This window comes from Phaseolus vulgaris, chromosome 3 (assembly GCF_000499845.2).
Source record: "Phaseolus vulgaris cultivar G19833 chromosome 3, P. vulgaris v2.0, whole genome shotgun sequence".
NCBI classification, from domain to species: Eukaryota; Viridiplantae; Streptophyta; class Magnoliopsida; order Fabales; family Fabaceae; genus Phaseolus; species Phaseolus vulgaris.
In genome coordinates, this window is record NC_023757.2 from 40,343,537 (window position 1) to 40,360,113 (window position 16,577).

General features: G+C 32.6%; 1 protein-coding gene across 7 annotated transcripts; it reads left to right on the top strand.

Moving 5' to 3' along the window:
- The first annotated feature begins 2,068 nt into the window (after positions 1-2,068).
- Positions 2,069-16,523, top strand: LOC137807679 (inorganic pyrophosphatase TTM1). 7 transcript variants are annotated; one of them, XM_068608428.1, is made up of 12 exons: positions 2,069-2,425; positions 5,215-5,578; positions 7,219-7,333; positions 7,846-8,041; positions 8,152-8,265; positions 8,350-8,523; positions 9,465-9,659; positions 13,932-14,054; positions 14,134-14,246; positions 14,404-14,527; positions 14,831-15,103; positions 16,053-16,523. In XM_068608428.1, the coding sequence occupies exons 2-12, from the start codon at positions 5,245-5,247 to the stop codon at positions 16,269-16,271; spliced, it is 1,980 nt and encodes a 659-aa protein (XP_068464529.1). In that variant the 5' UTR covers positions 2,069-2,425; positions 5,215-5,244; the 3' UTR covers positions 16,272-16,523. The 7 variants fall into 7 exon arrangements, 6 of the variants coding, with proteins under 6 accessions (XP_068464529.1, XP_068464533.1, XP_068464530.1 ...); XM_068608432.1 differs by having other exon boundaries at positions 2,229-2,425; positions 7,263-7,333; XM_068608429.1 differs by lacking the exon at positions 2,069-2,425 and adding an exon at positions 3,967-4,374.
- Positions 16,524-16,577: the final 54 nt, after the last annotated feature.

Here is a 16,577-nt window from a genome sequence, read left to right on the forward strand (position 1 = left end):
AAAAATCACCTTCTATTATGGTTATTGTTAAATTTGTCATAAAAAATATATTATATTTTATAATTGATTTATGTTTAATCATCCTAGAAAATAACGTATTTTATAACGTTAAAATATTATCTATTATAAAAAAATAACACATTTTATCATGATTAAAATAATATATATCATAAAAAGTAATATTTTTTATGACTGATATAATTTTAACCGTCATAAAATGTGTTATTTTCTATAATGGTTAAAGATAAATTTGTAATAGAAAGTAAATTTTCTATGATTTTTTTGGTATGATATTGAAAACACAGACTTTTTATAAAAAAATGTTTTTTTTTTATTAATGTAAGTTGAGTTGAAATTCAATATTTTTTGATAGTTTGGGTATACCTCAAAGTTTATAGAGGTACACCATTTATCAATAAAATTTCCACATTAACAATAAGAAAAATTAATATTAAAAAAAATGAAAAAAAAACAAGATTTATAGTTTGTATAAAAAAAATTAATTGATTGCCTTTTACAAATAATTATTGATGTTAATATTAAATAAGTAGAGAAATGCTGAAATTAAATTGATTAATTGAGTTAATGTTAAATTATATTTGGGTTAGAGGTTATAATTTCCTTCTGGGTGTTTCTTTCTGCAACTCCAACAAATTACTTTTTGCACCTCCAACAAATTTCTTCATGCACGTTATTTGGAAAATATTGTTTTAACTACTTTAAAAATGATTACCAGAATAATTTTTCTATAATGTTCTGAAATAATTATGGATTTATCATTTTTTAAGTCAAAAAATATGTTTTAAAAATGACATTCTGAAATAATTTTTTGTTTTTTGGATTTCCTATTTCAAAAACAACTTTTACTTACAAAACACTCCTTATTCCAAAATCATCAAAAACTATTAAAAATAATTTGGATATTTCGAAAAATATAGAGATGCAGAAAAATAAATTTAGGGGTGGACGAAGAAACACCATTTCCTTTCTCATAGCTTAGAAAAAGATGTTCCTTTTTATTTGGACAGTTTCTTCCTGTACCCCCACAAGTTATAAGACAAAATTGTTTCTACTATTTTTTAAAAAACCATAAAATGCACTTAAACATAAACAAATACTTTCTTCTTCGTTTGCCTCTCAACAATGTTGTTCATCCTCTTTCTCAGCAACGTTGTTCCATTCCTCTCTCAACTGATTCCATTGCCTCTCCACAGACTCCATTCCTCTCTCAGCGACACTGTTCCATCTCGCGTTTCTGTTGGTGGTTTAGGGTGGTGTCTCAGAAACTTGGTGGGAGAATGGTGGTTTCTCTTGAAGGTAAGTAAATTTATTTTTTTGGATCTACAGTTCCATTTTTTCTTCGGATTTCTCTTCCATAGTTCATACGTATTATTTTGGACATTAGAGACCGATAGTTTTATGGAATAAGGAATTCGTATTTATTTTCTGAAATTTTTTTGAATTGGTGCTTTTAGTAAAATTTTGAATCCACCAATCCGTAATTCAATATATGCATTATGGATTCAGAAGTTAATAATTCAAAAAAAGTATTATGGATCCACCAATTAGTAACAAAAGATAGACTTTCGGATTTAGGAATCCAGAAATCAACAATTTATGCAAAATTTGCGTTCGAAACATCCCTTCATTTGAAAAACAAAATGATTCAGTTTCGGATTGATGAATCAAAATGATTCAGTTTCGGATTGATGAATCCATAGCACACTCTTAGATCTTGATTTTCGGTAACCACAAAAATGCCATAACCATCAATGCTCCTAAAAAAACTTAATTCTTACCTCTAGAAGCTAAACAAAACTTCGATAACGCAACCCACTCCTCCACCTTGTTTCGCACAACTAAAATGACTCTCCACCAACCCCTGAGATAAATGAAGAGGATGAACAGTGACATATAAACTCAACCACAGTGCCTTTTTCAAATAAAAGGTCAAGGTCAGTTTTGGGATTTATTACATTGTGATGGTGAAGGAAGAAAAACATAGGGGTGAAGGAAGAAGAAGCCTTTTATTTGTTATTTTCTCCTTCAACGGGCCGAGTGTGGCTTTGAGCCCATGCATCCTCTCCTTTATCACTGGGCTAGAGGCCCACATATCCAGCAACTGTAAAATATTTGGAGAAATCGTAAGGCTGAGGAGGGTGAGCGAGTTTTGAGCCGTTAGATCACATTGAGTGGAAAAAAATATCTGACTCTTCTTCTTCCTCGTCAGTCAGAAGGAAGAGAGAGTCCACTGCGTCAAAATTCTTCGTCGTCTCTTTGCATATTTTCTCCTCCCAAAACCACTATTTCTCTTCGCATCTCAAATTTTCCTTCTCTACTTTCTTTTTTCATCTGCTAGTTACCGTGGCCCTGTCCGAAGCCTGAGAAGAGGAACGTGTTACATTTCAATTCCTGAAAATTCAAGGTACGGAAGAAGTCATTAACGCCTCGTTAATTTTGATGAAGTTGTGCTGGTAATAACATGCTGGATTGTTCTATTTTCGTTCTAATTGTTCGACTTGTTTGATTCTCTCCTCTCTGATTTTGTGAGTTTAGCTGCTTCGTTACTCTTTCTTGTTTATAGTTTGTGATAATCAAATTAAATTAGAATTAGTGGAAGAATTGGACCGAAAAGTTTATGACGAGGGAAATAAACACTGCAACCGTGAGTGTTGAATTTGTTGGAGCAGATATTATTCTAAGTTGAATTGTGTGAAACGTGTTGAATTTGTTGGAGCAGATATTACTCTAAGTTGAATTGTGTGAAACGTGTTGAATTAATGATACGTAAACATCTTGTGTGATGCTGGGGAATAACGTACAAGATTTGAGCAACGCGTAGAACCGTAAAATGGGGCTGCAGATTCGGAAGAGTATGGAATGCTCTGAAACGAAAGTGTTGAGCTGTTTCAATTTAGACCACTTATGCTGTTTGGAAGGAAAAAAAAGTGCCTTCTCCATCACCTGGGCAATGCGTACTAATTGTTTTTTTTTAACATAGGATTTAAATTTAACTAATATTAAAAAGAAATGGTAATTTCACAAGCACAAGTAAAATATATCTAGTATACAATATAGAATATTTATCATTATATTATTAAAATAGTTGTAAAAAAGGATATATTTTTTTTATGCGTTTCAAACTATACTTTTTCTATTAAAATAAACTATACTTACACCGAGTAATTTAGGGAATCTTTCAAATCTTGTCAAACCCAAAGGAACTTGACATATTTAAATCACTCTTCCTATAGAAGTTAACACATAATAATAATAATAATAATAATAATGTATTTTTAAATATATTTATAATCGTAACAAAATATTTATATGTTATTATATATATACACTAAACTGTAATTATTCAGTAATCAATTATATATATGTTATCTTTTTAGATTTTTTAATCTAAGCACAAAAATTTATAAATATATATGGATCTTATAAGGAATAACGATTCAATTTCAATACTCGTATTTTATAATTTTTATAATATTGTACAACTAGATATCTCCTTGTTCTTTCATCAAAAGGTTACTTAAAGAAACAACTCTGTCTTCAAAAAAACTTTATTCTTTCCACCTCGGAAGGAAGATTTGGTAAGAACAAATAATAATAATGATGGAATCATGTTTAAGATGATTAATTGATTTCTTAAACTGTTCCGTACATTTGTTTAATTAAGTCATAAGTATTGCTAGTAATAGCAAATATATAAAAGAATTGTGATAAAAAGGAGATTAGTAGTAAAGATAAGGATGATAATAATAGTAGAAAGAAGTGTCCGGTCAACTAAAACATGACTAGGATTATTATCCTTAAAAAAATGAGAGGGAGAGATATGTATGGAAGAAAGAAGGAAAAAGAAGAAACAGATTTAGAAGTCTAATGGGCCAGACACGTTGACTACCTTCAAGAAAAGTAGAACCCAAAGGGTGTAAAAAACTTGCCTTGGGACAAGAAACTGGTCTTTGGGCAAGACAAGAAACTGAAGGATTTTTAATAATTAAAGGTGCTGTTAACTGGGTTATTTTTTTCTCTTGAGATAAATTAATTGGGGGTATTAAAACCCTAATTTTTAACATTTTGGGTGATAAAAGCCCAGACTTGTGGGATTAAATATAACTTTACTTCTCATTTTATTTTAATCAAACAATTAATTTACCCTTATCCTTAACTGTTATATATATTCACTAGCGACTGCCCAGTCATCACTTTCATTAAAAAAATACTTTTTTAAAAGAAAACAAAAAGTTTCGACTATATCGTTGTTGGTATGGTATGCGCGAAGGACAGGCACTGTGGCTGTTGTTAGCATCCGCTGGTACAGTTAAAATATATTTTTAATTTTATGACATCAGAAGGATTTTACTGGTAAGTTAATTAGTTTTGAATATTGCAAGTTATTTTATTTCTCTGAAATTTCCTTCTCGTAAATTACATTCTATTACATGATTTTATTGGCATCAAACAAATGCCAGAAGGTTGTGAAAAAAATGCAAAAAGAAAGTCCTTTCATTCTTATTTAAAAGTCTTCAAAAAAAAGGAAGCTGGAAACTTGAATCTAAAAAGGTAACTGTTGAAATAATTTTTCTACATATGATAAACAACTTTAGTTGGCACTTGAATCCATAGTGTTAAAAAAACACTTTATGTTAACAAAGTTTGTAAATTCCTTCACTTTTCAAGAGGTTTGATTTCGCTGTTTCACTTTATCTACCGGTAGCTTCTTTTACAGGTGTTTGTCCTTAAATTTGTTCACCGTTTCGCTTCATCGTATTTATTTCAAATTTTAAGGTCCTATATAATACACTTTTTGGTTGAATATTTGAAGTCAATTCCTGTAATGTTTTTCAGTTTTTTTTTTAAATCCATAACAAAAAAATTGTTCAATTTCTTTTATGATTTTTCAACCTTCTTAGACACTAAAGTTTGGGCCAAGAAAAAAGTTTAGGATCTTCTATCAGTATTCTTTTCTCATGCATTTTGTAGTTGTGTTGGTGGAAATATGCATTTCTCCCCCTGTTTGTTTGTAACGGGTAAAAACGTGTTATCAGAATGACAAATTGTTTTTGTTTTATGTGTTTTTGAAATGTCAAATTCCATCTCTTGATTCCATTTGCAATTTATGCAGTTCTTCTGAGTTATTATTTGTCCCTGTTTGACTTGTATTTTTCCGTGCAACTTTCATTGCCATTTTCGTTTTTTTTGCAGCATATGTCTTAAACATCTTTGGTTTCTGCAATGGCACAAGATACTGTTTTTGGTGCTGACTCACCTCGACGACGTCTATTGCGAGATCAGGTTCAAGTGGTTAAAAGAAAGGATTCTGATCGCTATGAAATTGTTCCTATCCAAGATTCCTTGTCATTTGAGAAAGGATTTTTCATATTCATTCGTGCGTGCCAATTGCTGGCTCAAAAGAATGATGGAATCATATTAGTAGGAGTTGCAGGTCCATCTGGAGCAGGGAAAACTGTTTTCACTGAGAAGATCCTCAATTTTATCCCAAGCATTGCTGTCATAACAATGGACAATTATAATGATTCTAGTAGAATTATTGATGGAAACTTTGATGGTAAGTTTTCCCTTCATTTGTTTACTTTTAAGTTAATGACTGTGTATATCTATATATCTTGTTTCACTTACGATTTTGCAGAGTTTTCTTATTTTACCAGAGTGTTACTCCCTTTTACTCGTGAGTATGACTGATAACTTTTATTAGCAAAGTTACTTCTGCTGCTGCACAATTGCCATGCAGTTAAGAAGAACACATAAAATAACATAAGAAATAGAGGGAAAAATTAGGGTTCAGAGTAGAAAACGAAGTGATATGTGCTTATTTCTCTTTATGTTCTTTGTATGACTATTATGTGCATTAACTTGTACTTTCAGATTCATTAGATGTATTGTATTTTTTTAAAGCAAAGTTGGATTATCTATGCTTTTTTTTCATCTTCTCCAAGTCCACAAATGGTTTTATGCACATTTTGTTCTTTTTGCCAAGGCCAATCTCAAGCCAGGTTTTGTTCGGTGAGAACTAATAATAGCAAATTTTAAATATACAGCTTAGTATTCAGGTTCTCTATGGACGGTGATAGAAATTGTGTCAAGATTCTTTTTTTGCGGGTTAGGGGGCAACGGGATTGAATTGATGAAATTTTGCTGAGAAGATGTGGTGACAGTCCCTTGCTACTTTCTTCGCACACAGTAGATTGCACAACCTCCGTTCTATTACATGTTCAATGTATATTTGAGCTAGAAATTAACTAGCTATATGAACAAAGAAACAGCAACACAATAAAACATCGTTAGACACGCTATATATTTAGCAAATTTTTAAGTTGAACCAAATAATGAAGTGGATTATTGCTGAAAGCACGAACAAATCACCTCTACTGTCTATGGCTATCTCTATTATATTGCCTGGCTAATCATCCTAAAATCATTTTACCCCAGTTACAGTGTTCTTTGAAACACATTCAACACCTTAAAATCACATTCATGATGTCAAAAGCGCAAAAGCTAGTGCTAGTAGCATTCACTTTGATGTGAAAAATCATTCATGATCAATCTCTAAACTCATACTAAGACAAAAACAACTTTTTAATCTTGAAATTTATTGACAGCTGTGCACTCCAAATACATTGTCATAATTTTCATGAATGTGTTTTTAGGTGTTGAATGTTAGAATAAATATTAGAATACATTACACTAACAACCCTTGAGGTTTACTCAAATTACCTGGACACTACAGTTCTTTTAAAATTCTACACAAACCTCCTCATTGTTTTAAAAGACATTACATTGCCCCCCTTTCACATTAAACACTTATCCTTTTACGTTCTAAAAACATTACACATGTCTCTCCTTGTTACATTTACTGTCTCTCCCTGTTACATTACACATGTACCCTTTTAAGAGAAGTCATTGTAATGATAAAAAGGCAGATAGCGTAAGTGTAATTTGAGAAAACTTCATGGAATTTTACTCTAAATATTACTTAATTACTCATTCTTTTGCATCGTTACCCACAAACACACACATAGACAGACTTATCATCTAATATTGGCAATATGAACAAGTTTAGCATCTAATCTAATTTGTTATTTTAATTTCCAAGCAAGTTTTACTTGTTAATCATATCAGTCAATATTCAAGAAATAGGAAGGAATGTTATGCAACACTACATTCTAATGTCATTGTTATTTGAAACAGACCCTCGGTTGACGGATTATGATACCTTGCTTGAAAATATACAGGGTCTTAAAGCAGGGAAGCCTGTTCAAGTTCCAGTATATGATTTCAAGTCTAGTTCTCGCATAGGTTACAGGTTGTGTACTCTTTTAATTTTATCATTTTAGTAATGTGCAATAGCCTATTTTCTAGTTGTGCTATCTAGGTTTAGAACTATCAAAAAGGTATGTAAAACTATTTGTGTATTGGCGTGTAACTTGTTCTTTAATAGAGGCGATTGGGGAGGTGGGGGGTGACTTTGGTAAGTATGTTTAAGAGATACAGTACTATGAAAGATATACTAAAAATATAGTTTTTTTTTATAAAGAGTGTTTTTTCAGTATAAACGAGATCACTTAAAACTAAACATGTTATAGTATCTCATGTGTAAATGCACACCTATGTCCACCTTTAGAAATCCACAGACACGCAAAGCACATATAAGCACATGAATGTCTATTGTGTACATAAAAGAGCAAGAGGTACAGGACAAAATATGTAAATGTGGAGACACATGAGCCCTAGAATTAACATCATAACATTCCAACCCAAGATGTTGTTACATTTATGTTTATTTTGTTGTTTACTTTTCTACTATTTTCCTTACAGGACTGTTGAAGTCCCAAGCTCTCGTATTGTAATCATAGAAGGCATCTACGCCTTAAGTGAAAGGTTAAGGCCTTTGCTTGATCTTCGTGTTTCTGTCACCGGTGGAGTTCATTTTGACCTTGTTAAGCGTGTATTACGGGACATTCACCGTGCTGGTCAAGAGCCTGAAGAAATAATTCATCAAATCTCTGAAACGGTTTTCACTGATCCCATGTTAGACTTTTTAGGAGTGTTGAAAACTTGCATAATGTAAGACCAAGTGGCACATGCTATAATTCTTACCTATTATTTTGTTTCCATTTGTAGGTATATCCTATGTATAAAGCTTATATTGAGCCAGATCTCCAAACAGCACATATAAAAGTCATTAACAAGTTTAATCCATTCTCTGGATTTCAGAATCCGACATACATATTGAAGGTGACCCCTGTCCTATGCCATCATAGTAAGGTTCTTTATATTTTTAAGTGTATTCTTGGTGATACATTCTGTTGGTTGTTTTAGTCAGCCAGAACTGTGACAGTTGAGCAAATCAAGGAAACTATTGCTGCCCAGCATACTGAAACCAAAGAGGAAACGTATGACATATTTCTTCTACCGCCTGGTGAAGACCCTGAAGCCTGTCAATCATATTTGAGAATGAGAAACCGTGATGGAAAGTACAATCTCATGTTTGAGGTTAAGTGATGGAAAACTATTCAGTTGTTATAGTTATATTAATTTTTAAGAGAATGTCTAGCAAACAAGGCATAATTTCGAGGGGGGAGTAAGAACTTATACAAAACTTAATTGAACTTGTGAAAGATGCTTATATTCCTTCAGGGAAAAGATGATCAAAATACATTCTGAGCTGAATTTAGTAAATTTCATATTGAAAGCTCATGAATAAGTTCTTGTTAAATATTTACCTATGTTTTTTAACCAAATGTGTACTTTGGACATTTATTTTATGCCAATGTTTCACTAATAATATTGTTTACTTAGTTACAAGTTTTTTAAAACCTATTATAATGGAAAGAAGCCTATTTAGCCTCTTGTATAGTTATAGACTATAACCACTTCATGGTATTGTGACACTTAATGAAATGAGATCTGAAGAAGAAAAAGAAAACCTTAGATAAATTTTCAAAAGCTGAAACTTTCAAACTTTTTTTGGTGTACATACCTTCCACAGATTCCTTGCAAATTGAGTTCTTGAAATTAAAGAAACATATACTCCCACTTATTTTTCTTCCTTTACTGTCTTCAGTATGTTGTTTGTCTCAAACCTGTTCTTTGATTGATGCCTTTCCAGTGTTTTGTGGAGTAATTTTCTTTTCTTTGTCTCGTTTTTGTTTTAGCTATGGTTTTTTGTGACACTATGCATATGCGTATGTGCTTCTAAAAAACAATGGATAAAAGGAGTATGATGTTTGCTTCAAGAAGTTTGACAATTATTTGAAAAACTTGTGGTTCACTATGGATGATAGTATTGACATTGAGGTTTTCAAACTCAGGGCTTTGAAGATCTTATCTTTCAACACCCTCCTTCCCTTTGAGCTTGAGAATTGTTGACAATTTTGCACTTATAAGCAAAATTACTGAAAAACCTCTATAATGGTAATGCATTCTTGTTTCAGGAATGGGTGACTGATAGTCCATTCATAATATCTCCTAGAATTACTTTCGAGGTCAGTGTGCGCCTTCTTGGAGGGCTGATGGCCTTAGGATACACAATTGCATCTATCCTGAAAAGAAGCAGCCATATCTTTCATGATGATAAAGTGACCATAAAAACTGATTGGTTAGAACAACTTAATCGCACATATGTTCAGGTATGCCAACATATTGTTTGTATCGTTCCTTACATACTTTTTATGCTTGTTGATTATTATGTGATAAGTAGTTTTAACTTTTGATCTTTCCTTACTCTTGTAAAAGGTAAGGGAAGAGATTAAAAATAGAGAAGCAATTGTTATTGTTATTCAAATTCTTAATGTAAACGGTATGAGAGGATTTATTATGTAAAACTCTACTACCCTACAAATAAATACTATAATGAAGAATAACTCATTCTATCCCTACAATGTCTCAATAGTCACAATAAATAACTAATAGTATCTCCTTGTAATCCAACACTCTTCCTCAAGTCGGTGAATGAATATCTGTAATTCATAGGTTGCATATAAGATCTTGGAACCGCTTTGTGGAATGTTCCTTCGTAAACAAACTTCATAGCTAAAATTCTCATGGGGTGTAGGAAATAATAATAAGACTATTATCCAATTTGTCTTTGATGAGTGCTAGTCTATTCTTATGTGTTTGGTTCTATCATGTTGGATTGGATTGTGAACAATACTAATAGTCAATTAATTATCACAAAAGAGTCATAGATTCTTCTCATTTCACTTTAAGATCATTCAAAATAATTTTCAACCACTACAGTTCATGCACCCTTGTGTCAGAGCTCGAAATTTTGCCTTCGCATTGGACCTTGCTACCAAATTTTGCTTTTTATTTCTCCAAGATTGAAGAATTTGATTCACAACCTATAAATATCACTCCTTTGGATCGTGCATGAATTGACTAACCACACTCACAACATAAGTTATGTTTGGTTTGGTGTGGGCTATAAGTAAATGAGTTTTCCTACAAGCAATATTATGAAACTCGAGGATTTGTAAGAAGATCGGAAGGAAGATAAAGGATGGTAACTTGAGAATATATGAAAAACCAATTTGTAGACCTATGCATGCTTAAAAATTAATATACGTAAGAGACATAACTCATAAAAAATAGTAAATATTGAGATCGAATACATAACACAAATGGAAATAAAAGGTTCACATGTCATAATTACTCACAATAACCAATAAATTTGTAATTGCTTAATACAAACAAATCATCCAAGGAGATAATTTATATTAAAATCAAAAAGAGCTTTTTGTTTTTTAACTTTTTATAATTGGGTCACAACAACTATCTTTGTCAGAGAAACTATCTTCATCACTCCTAAATTTAATTTGCCTATAAGTCTTTGATATTGGCCTTTATCTATCTACGACAAAACTATCTTCATCACTTCTAATTTTATGGTTCTTTTCTATAGGTTTAGTGGTTCTTCTATCAATTTCACTTGTTTCTCTGAGAATATCTAAAATATACTTCCTTTTGAAATAAAGATACCCTTTCTTGAGTAGGAAACTTTTATCTCAAAGAAGTACTTCATTTTTCCTAGTTTCTGTTTTGGGGAATGTTTGATGAACAAGATAAGGTTACATTGACTCTACTAGTACCAAGGAAATCATAGTTCAAGTAAGTCTCCCAAACCAAACACAGGGCGATTGCTTGAGTCTATGTAGGGCTCTCTTCAACCTGTACACCTTATTCCTTTTTTCAATAGATCCATAGCCTAGCGGGCTCCATGTAGACTTCTTCTAGTTGCCCATGCAAAAAAAAACATTTTTTACATCCAAACTATTATAGCTCCATCCAAAATGTATTGCCAATGAGAGAATGATCTTGATTGTATTTATCTTTGTCATCGGAGCAAATGTCTCCTCATAATCAATGTCATGGGAGCAAATGTTTCTGTTTTGGGGAATGTTTGATGAACAAGATAAGGTTACATTGACTCTACTAGTACCAAGGAAATTATAGTTCAAGTAAGTCTCCCAAACCAAACACAGGGCGATTGCTTGAGTCTATGTAGGGCTCTCTTCAACCTGTATACCTTATTCCTTTTTTCAATAGATCCATAGCCTAGCGGGCTTCATGTAGACTTCTTCTAGTTGCCCATGCAAAAAAACATTTTTTACATCCAAACTATTATAGCTCCATCCAAAATGTATTGCCAATGAGAGAATGATCTTGATTGTATTTATCTTTGTCATGGGAGCAAATGTCTCCTCATAATCAATGTTATAGGTCTAAGTATATCCTTTTGCAACTAATCACGCTTTGTACTAATCTAGTGTCATCAGACTAATAATTCATTGTATAGATCCACTTTCATTTTGCAACCTTTTTATCTTGTGGCCAATCAACAATCTTCGAAGTTTGATTATTTTCTAAGACACTCATCTCTTCATTTATGACCTGAACCTAATTTTTATCTTTGAATGCCTCTTGAACTGATATGGGATTCTAATTCTATCAATGATAGAGAGAAAACTTTGTGTTGTACAAAAAGGTGTTTAGTGGACATAAATTGAGAAATAGGATATTTAGTACAAAACCCACTTCCTTTTCTCAAGGCAATATGTAGGTATTTAAGGTTAGGCTCACAGTTATTACTCAAGAAACACAGCCTAGAACTTGTGTTATGTTTGTGCTTGAGTATATTTTTGAAAATAGTCATATAGTCATATTTTTGAGCAATAACAAATTGATGAAGATGACGTGCTTTGATTAGACGTTCAACACGTTTATACCAAGGGAGAGAGTTTTTCTCATCTAGTTTTCTAGGAATTGAATGTGAGAAGGTTACTAAGGAGAAGTAGCCATTAGCACATGCATTGAAGAAGATTTGTTCATCTAGGGATCGCAGACTGTTGATATCATCAGAGTTGCAAAGAATGCAGAAAGAAACTAAAATAGAACTTTTGTATTTGGATGAATGAAAAAACGAATCACTTACATTTGAGCAGTTACAGAATTTTTTTTAAACATGCTAACAAACTGGTGACAGCTGTCAATAGACAGCTACTCAATAACTAACTCCAATAGATGAGTGACACTTGTTTGTAGACACCTGGTACATTTACTAACTCTTAACTAACTAAAAACAATTATTTTACTATAGAGAGTAATATACTCCTCTATGACCTATTTTGTTAGTAAAATTTGGGCTTGTTAGAATGAATCAATGATCTTTTAAGAGTAGAGTAGACAATGCTATTAGAATTGGACCAGTCTCTAATTGAACTGCATGAACCAATTTATATTAAGTACTAAATTCTTATATATTAAAGCTAATGTATTTAGTGGTTGTTCTTCGCCTAAATGTCCTGGCTTCCTAGAAACTATCCTTACAACACCATAGATTTTTAAAATTCCTCATTTCTCTACAAAGCCCTTGAACATCATGACGTCTTGTGGCTGCAGAGAGCAAGCCATTTCGTGGGGTGTGCAAAGCAGTAAATGAATGCAAGTACAAAAATCTAGTATTTAAAGAAGAACTGGATCAATGGTTCATCAGGGTTGAGTCCGATTTTGAAGCAGTTCAATGACGCCAACATCGGTTGAATGCATAAGCGATCTTATACATGAACCAGACTAGTTATCACTCTGGACCGAACTGGTCCAAGTCTGCTAACAATTAGAAAAGGTAGATTTTTGGCTGCAAATCAGTTAATATACTTACAAATGTAACTCTATCAAACAGTCCATCCTAATCATAGCAGGACAGAAAACTGTCTTTCCTAGGGAAATTAGTTGTAGAATTTTTCAAATAAATTGCCATACTGTCAGGTGACAGGATCAGACTAACACACCAAAATTGTTCCCATTTAAGTGTAATATTTATTACCTAATAATAGTTTACTGATATTTCTGATTCTTTTTTTTTGCTTTCAATGGTAAACCTTGTCAAAAGGTACCACTTCAGCAGTCCAGTTCAATCGATTAGAGACCATAATAATTCCATTTACCATTTTTCCCCTCACCTATTTCTTATGTAATGCAAATGCACAAAATGTTTTAGAGTCAGTATCATTTCAATATAAAATGTTATCTTTGCAATAAGATTAATCATAACAAATGTATCTATCAAAATGAGCGTCTTGTTTGTTTACCGTTGGCAATGTTATTGTGTGTTTTATTATAAATATCCTTCATGTATCCTTATTATTTTATTTTCTAGTGTTTGTTTTGCTCCCATGTGTCCTTGGTAGATGATATTAGAGTGGTTCTGGACTAGGTTTAAATATAACATTAACACAGTAACATATCCAGTCCTTGGGCACTTATTTAAACCTAAGCACTTGAATGTTTTTGGCTAGGCCTGGGTGGTGCATGGAGCTCGGGGACATGCCCATACCTATTGCATGTTTATGTTTGTTTCTTTTGTTGTCAGTCACTAAATACTTATTTATGCTGTTTTCAAGGTGCAAGGGAAAGACAGGAACTATTGCAAGTTTGTAGCTGGGAAACTGGGGTTGGATGGTTCCTATGTTCCTCGCACTTATATTGAACAAATTCAGCTAGAAAAGCTTGTGAACGATGTGATGGTATTATGAGCCATCATTTAACCTTTTACCTGTGGTTTAAATGTTTATACTCTAAATCACTAATCTGATCAAACTACAGGCATTGCCAGACGATCTTAAGTCAAAACTCAGCTTAGATGATGACTTAGTTTCAAGCCCCAAAGAAGCCCTTTCCAGAGCTTCTGCAGATAGGAGAATGAAGTATCTTAATCGGTAATTATTAACTTCCATTACCTATGTGTCCTCTGTTAAAAAGAACAATGGTATTGCTTCTACTTGTTTTTAATATTTGGAATAAGAATTTCTGAATCTGGTTAAAAGTTTGTTAAAGTAAGGTTTTTTGTCATGTTCTTCTCATTTTGTTCTGTAGTGGTATTTCACACTCATATTCGACTCAAAGGGACAGGATTCTACCTAAGCTGACTAAACTTGCTATAAATAACAGAAGATTCGATGGAAGAGCTCTTGAATCACCTGCATCAATTGCTAACCATGTAATATATATATTTTCCTTAAGAAATCATTTAATTGCAATCATTTTGGCCTCTTCATTTATCAATGTATCATCTGTTGTGTCCATAGACACAAATTTTGAAAGATAATGATATACAATTGCACTGCATATTGGCAAGAAACTTCAGAGAAGATGTATATTAAAATTTTATGGAAATTATATCACAGAGTGTTTTGGCATAAAGGTGTTACAAGTAATAAATGTTTGCGTTTGTGCCTAAGAAGTTTAGTTTTCTACCCATCTAAACGATTCATCTACTGATATTTCCTTTTGAGTTGTCCAGGGAGTCATCACTCAACTTTCTGATCAAATTTCCACATTAAATGAAAGAATGGATGAATTCACCTCCCGTATTGAAGAATTGAATTCAAAGTTTACTAGCAAAACAGTTTCAGCCAGTCAACAAAACTTGGCTTCACAGGCTGAGGCCAGTAATGGCCCAGGCCCCACTTCCTTGTTTGCAACTGGATTAGGCAATGGTTCATTGACTGCATCATTGCTGCCTAATTCTTCATCATCTCCTCAATTGGCGAAAGAGTCTCCCCTGATGGACGAGGTTGGTCCCCTGATTTTTAATTCACCGTGACAGTAATAGTATATTGGTTTAGGGAAGAAAGAGAAAGGAAAGGGAAAGAGTAGAAAATGAGATTATCTTGTAGATTTTTTTGGTAGGAAAGAACATGGAAGGGAAGAAAAAAGTTAAATAATAAAATGAAACAAATGGCCCTAATAATAATGGTTGAGAACCTAAAGAAACGAAAAATTAGTCTTTAATTACAAAAGTTTCTTTTTCTCCAATTAGAAGGATAGACCATATAGATGGGTCAATTCTTTTCCCTCCTTTCTTTTTTAAGTGCTAATAAACAATGGAAGGAAAGAAAATTTTGGTTTTTTCCTTCTCTCTCTCTTTTCATTCCTTCCAATTTCATACCTTCCAATTTCATACCTTCCAAACACACCATGATAGTGCTATCGGCTACACATATGCGTACTGTGAATGTCTAGTGTAAAGATGCATACTATGTCTTTCCTGATATAGAACATGATATGAAGGAACTTCGTACGGATGGAAAAAGATAAAGATAAGTTTGTATAAGGTTTTGTTGAGATGTAGTCTCGCCCATGCTTAGGAATAAATTTAGATACTTTTAAATGAAAAAGACCACAATTTATAGTCTTAAAATCCAAAAGTCAACAAATATTATTTAAAGTAAATAAGAATAACTCAATGAAAATTAATAATGCCACTACCCATTTTGCATATTCTGTTGAAACACCATAAATGGCTCCTTATAAAATTATGTAAAATGTGGAGTAATTGTTTGTAGACTACAGTTGGATATATTTTGTTTAGATTTTAAGTGACCTTGTCAAACATTTTCATTCAGTACCTCCCATCTCCCTTCATTTCAGACAACATCGAGGACAATTTTCTACTTTGAAATTCTGCATGGAGCAATAAAACATATTGGCTATTTTATTTTGATTATTATTTTTTAAAATAGGTGTTAGTTATTGCACGGGGACAACGTCAAATCATGCATCAAGTAGACACTCTGAGCAATCTTTTGCATGAATACTTTGGAGAAAGGTCACGCCTTGGAAGACCAAATCAGACTGGTAGAATGCGTGAACCTGAATCTGTTGCCATCCCTATGGTTCTCACTCTGGTCACTGGTGTCGTTGGTGTGTTGTTGTTCAAGGGTGTGACATCCCAAAAGTAGGGTATAGTAATGTATATGTATTTTTTTTGTCTCTTGTTGATTATCCTTACTATTTATAAGAGAAACCTCTTAAATATAATTAAAGCTTAAGGGGTTTCTGAAAACAATTACATCTGCGAGGGGCTGCTTCACATGAAGTATTAGTACTAGTAGTTTTTCGCATAGTCGTGTTAACATTACTCAGTGTAGAAGCTTCTCTATATATTTTTCTGGTTAAATAATTCCTCCATTTAATGGAATACTGAACCTGCATATTTCTTCTTTTTTTTGTTAGTTTTTCCCGTTTGACATTTCAGTTTTATGCCT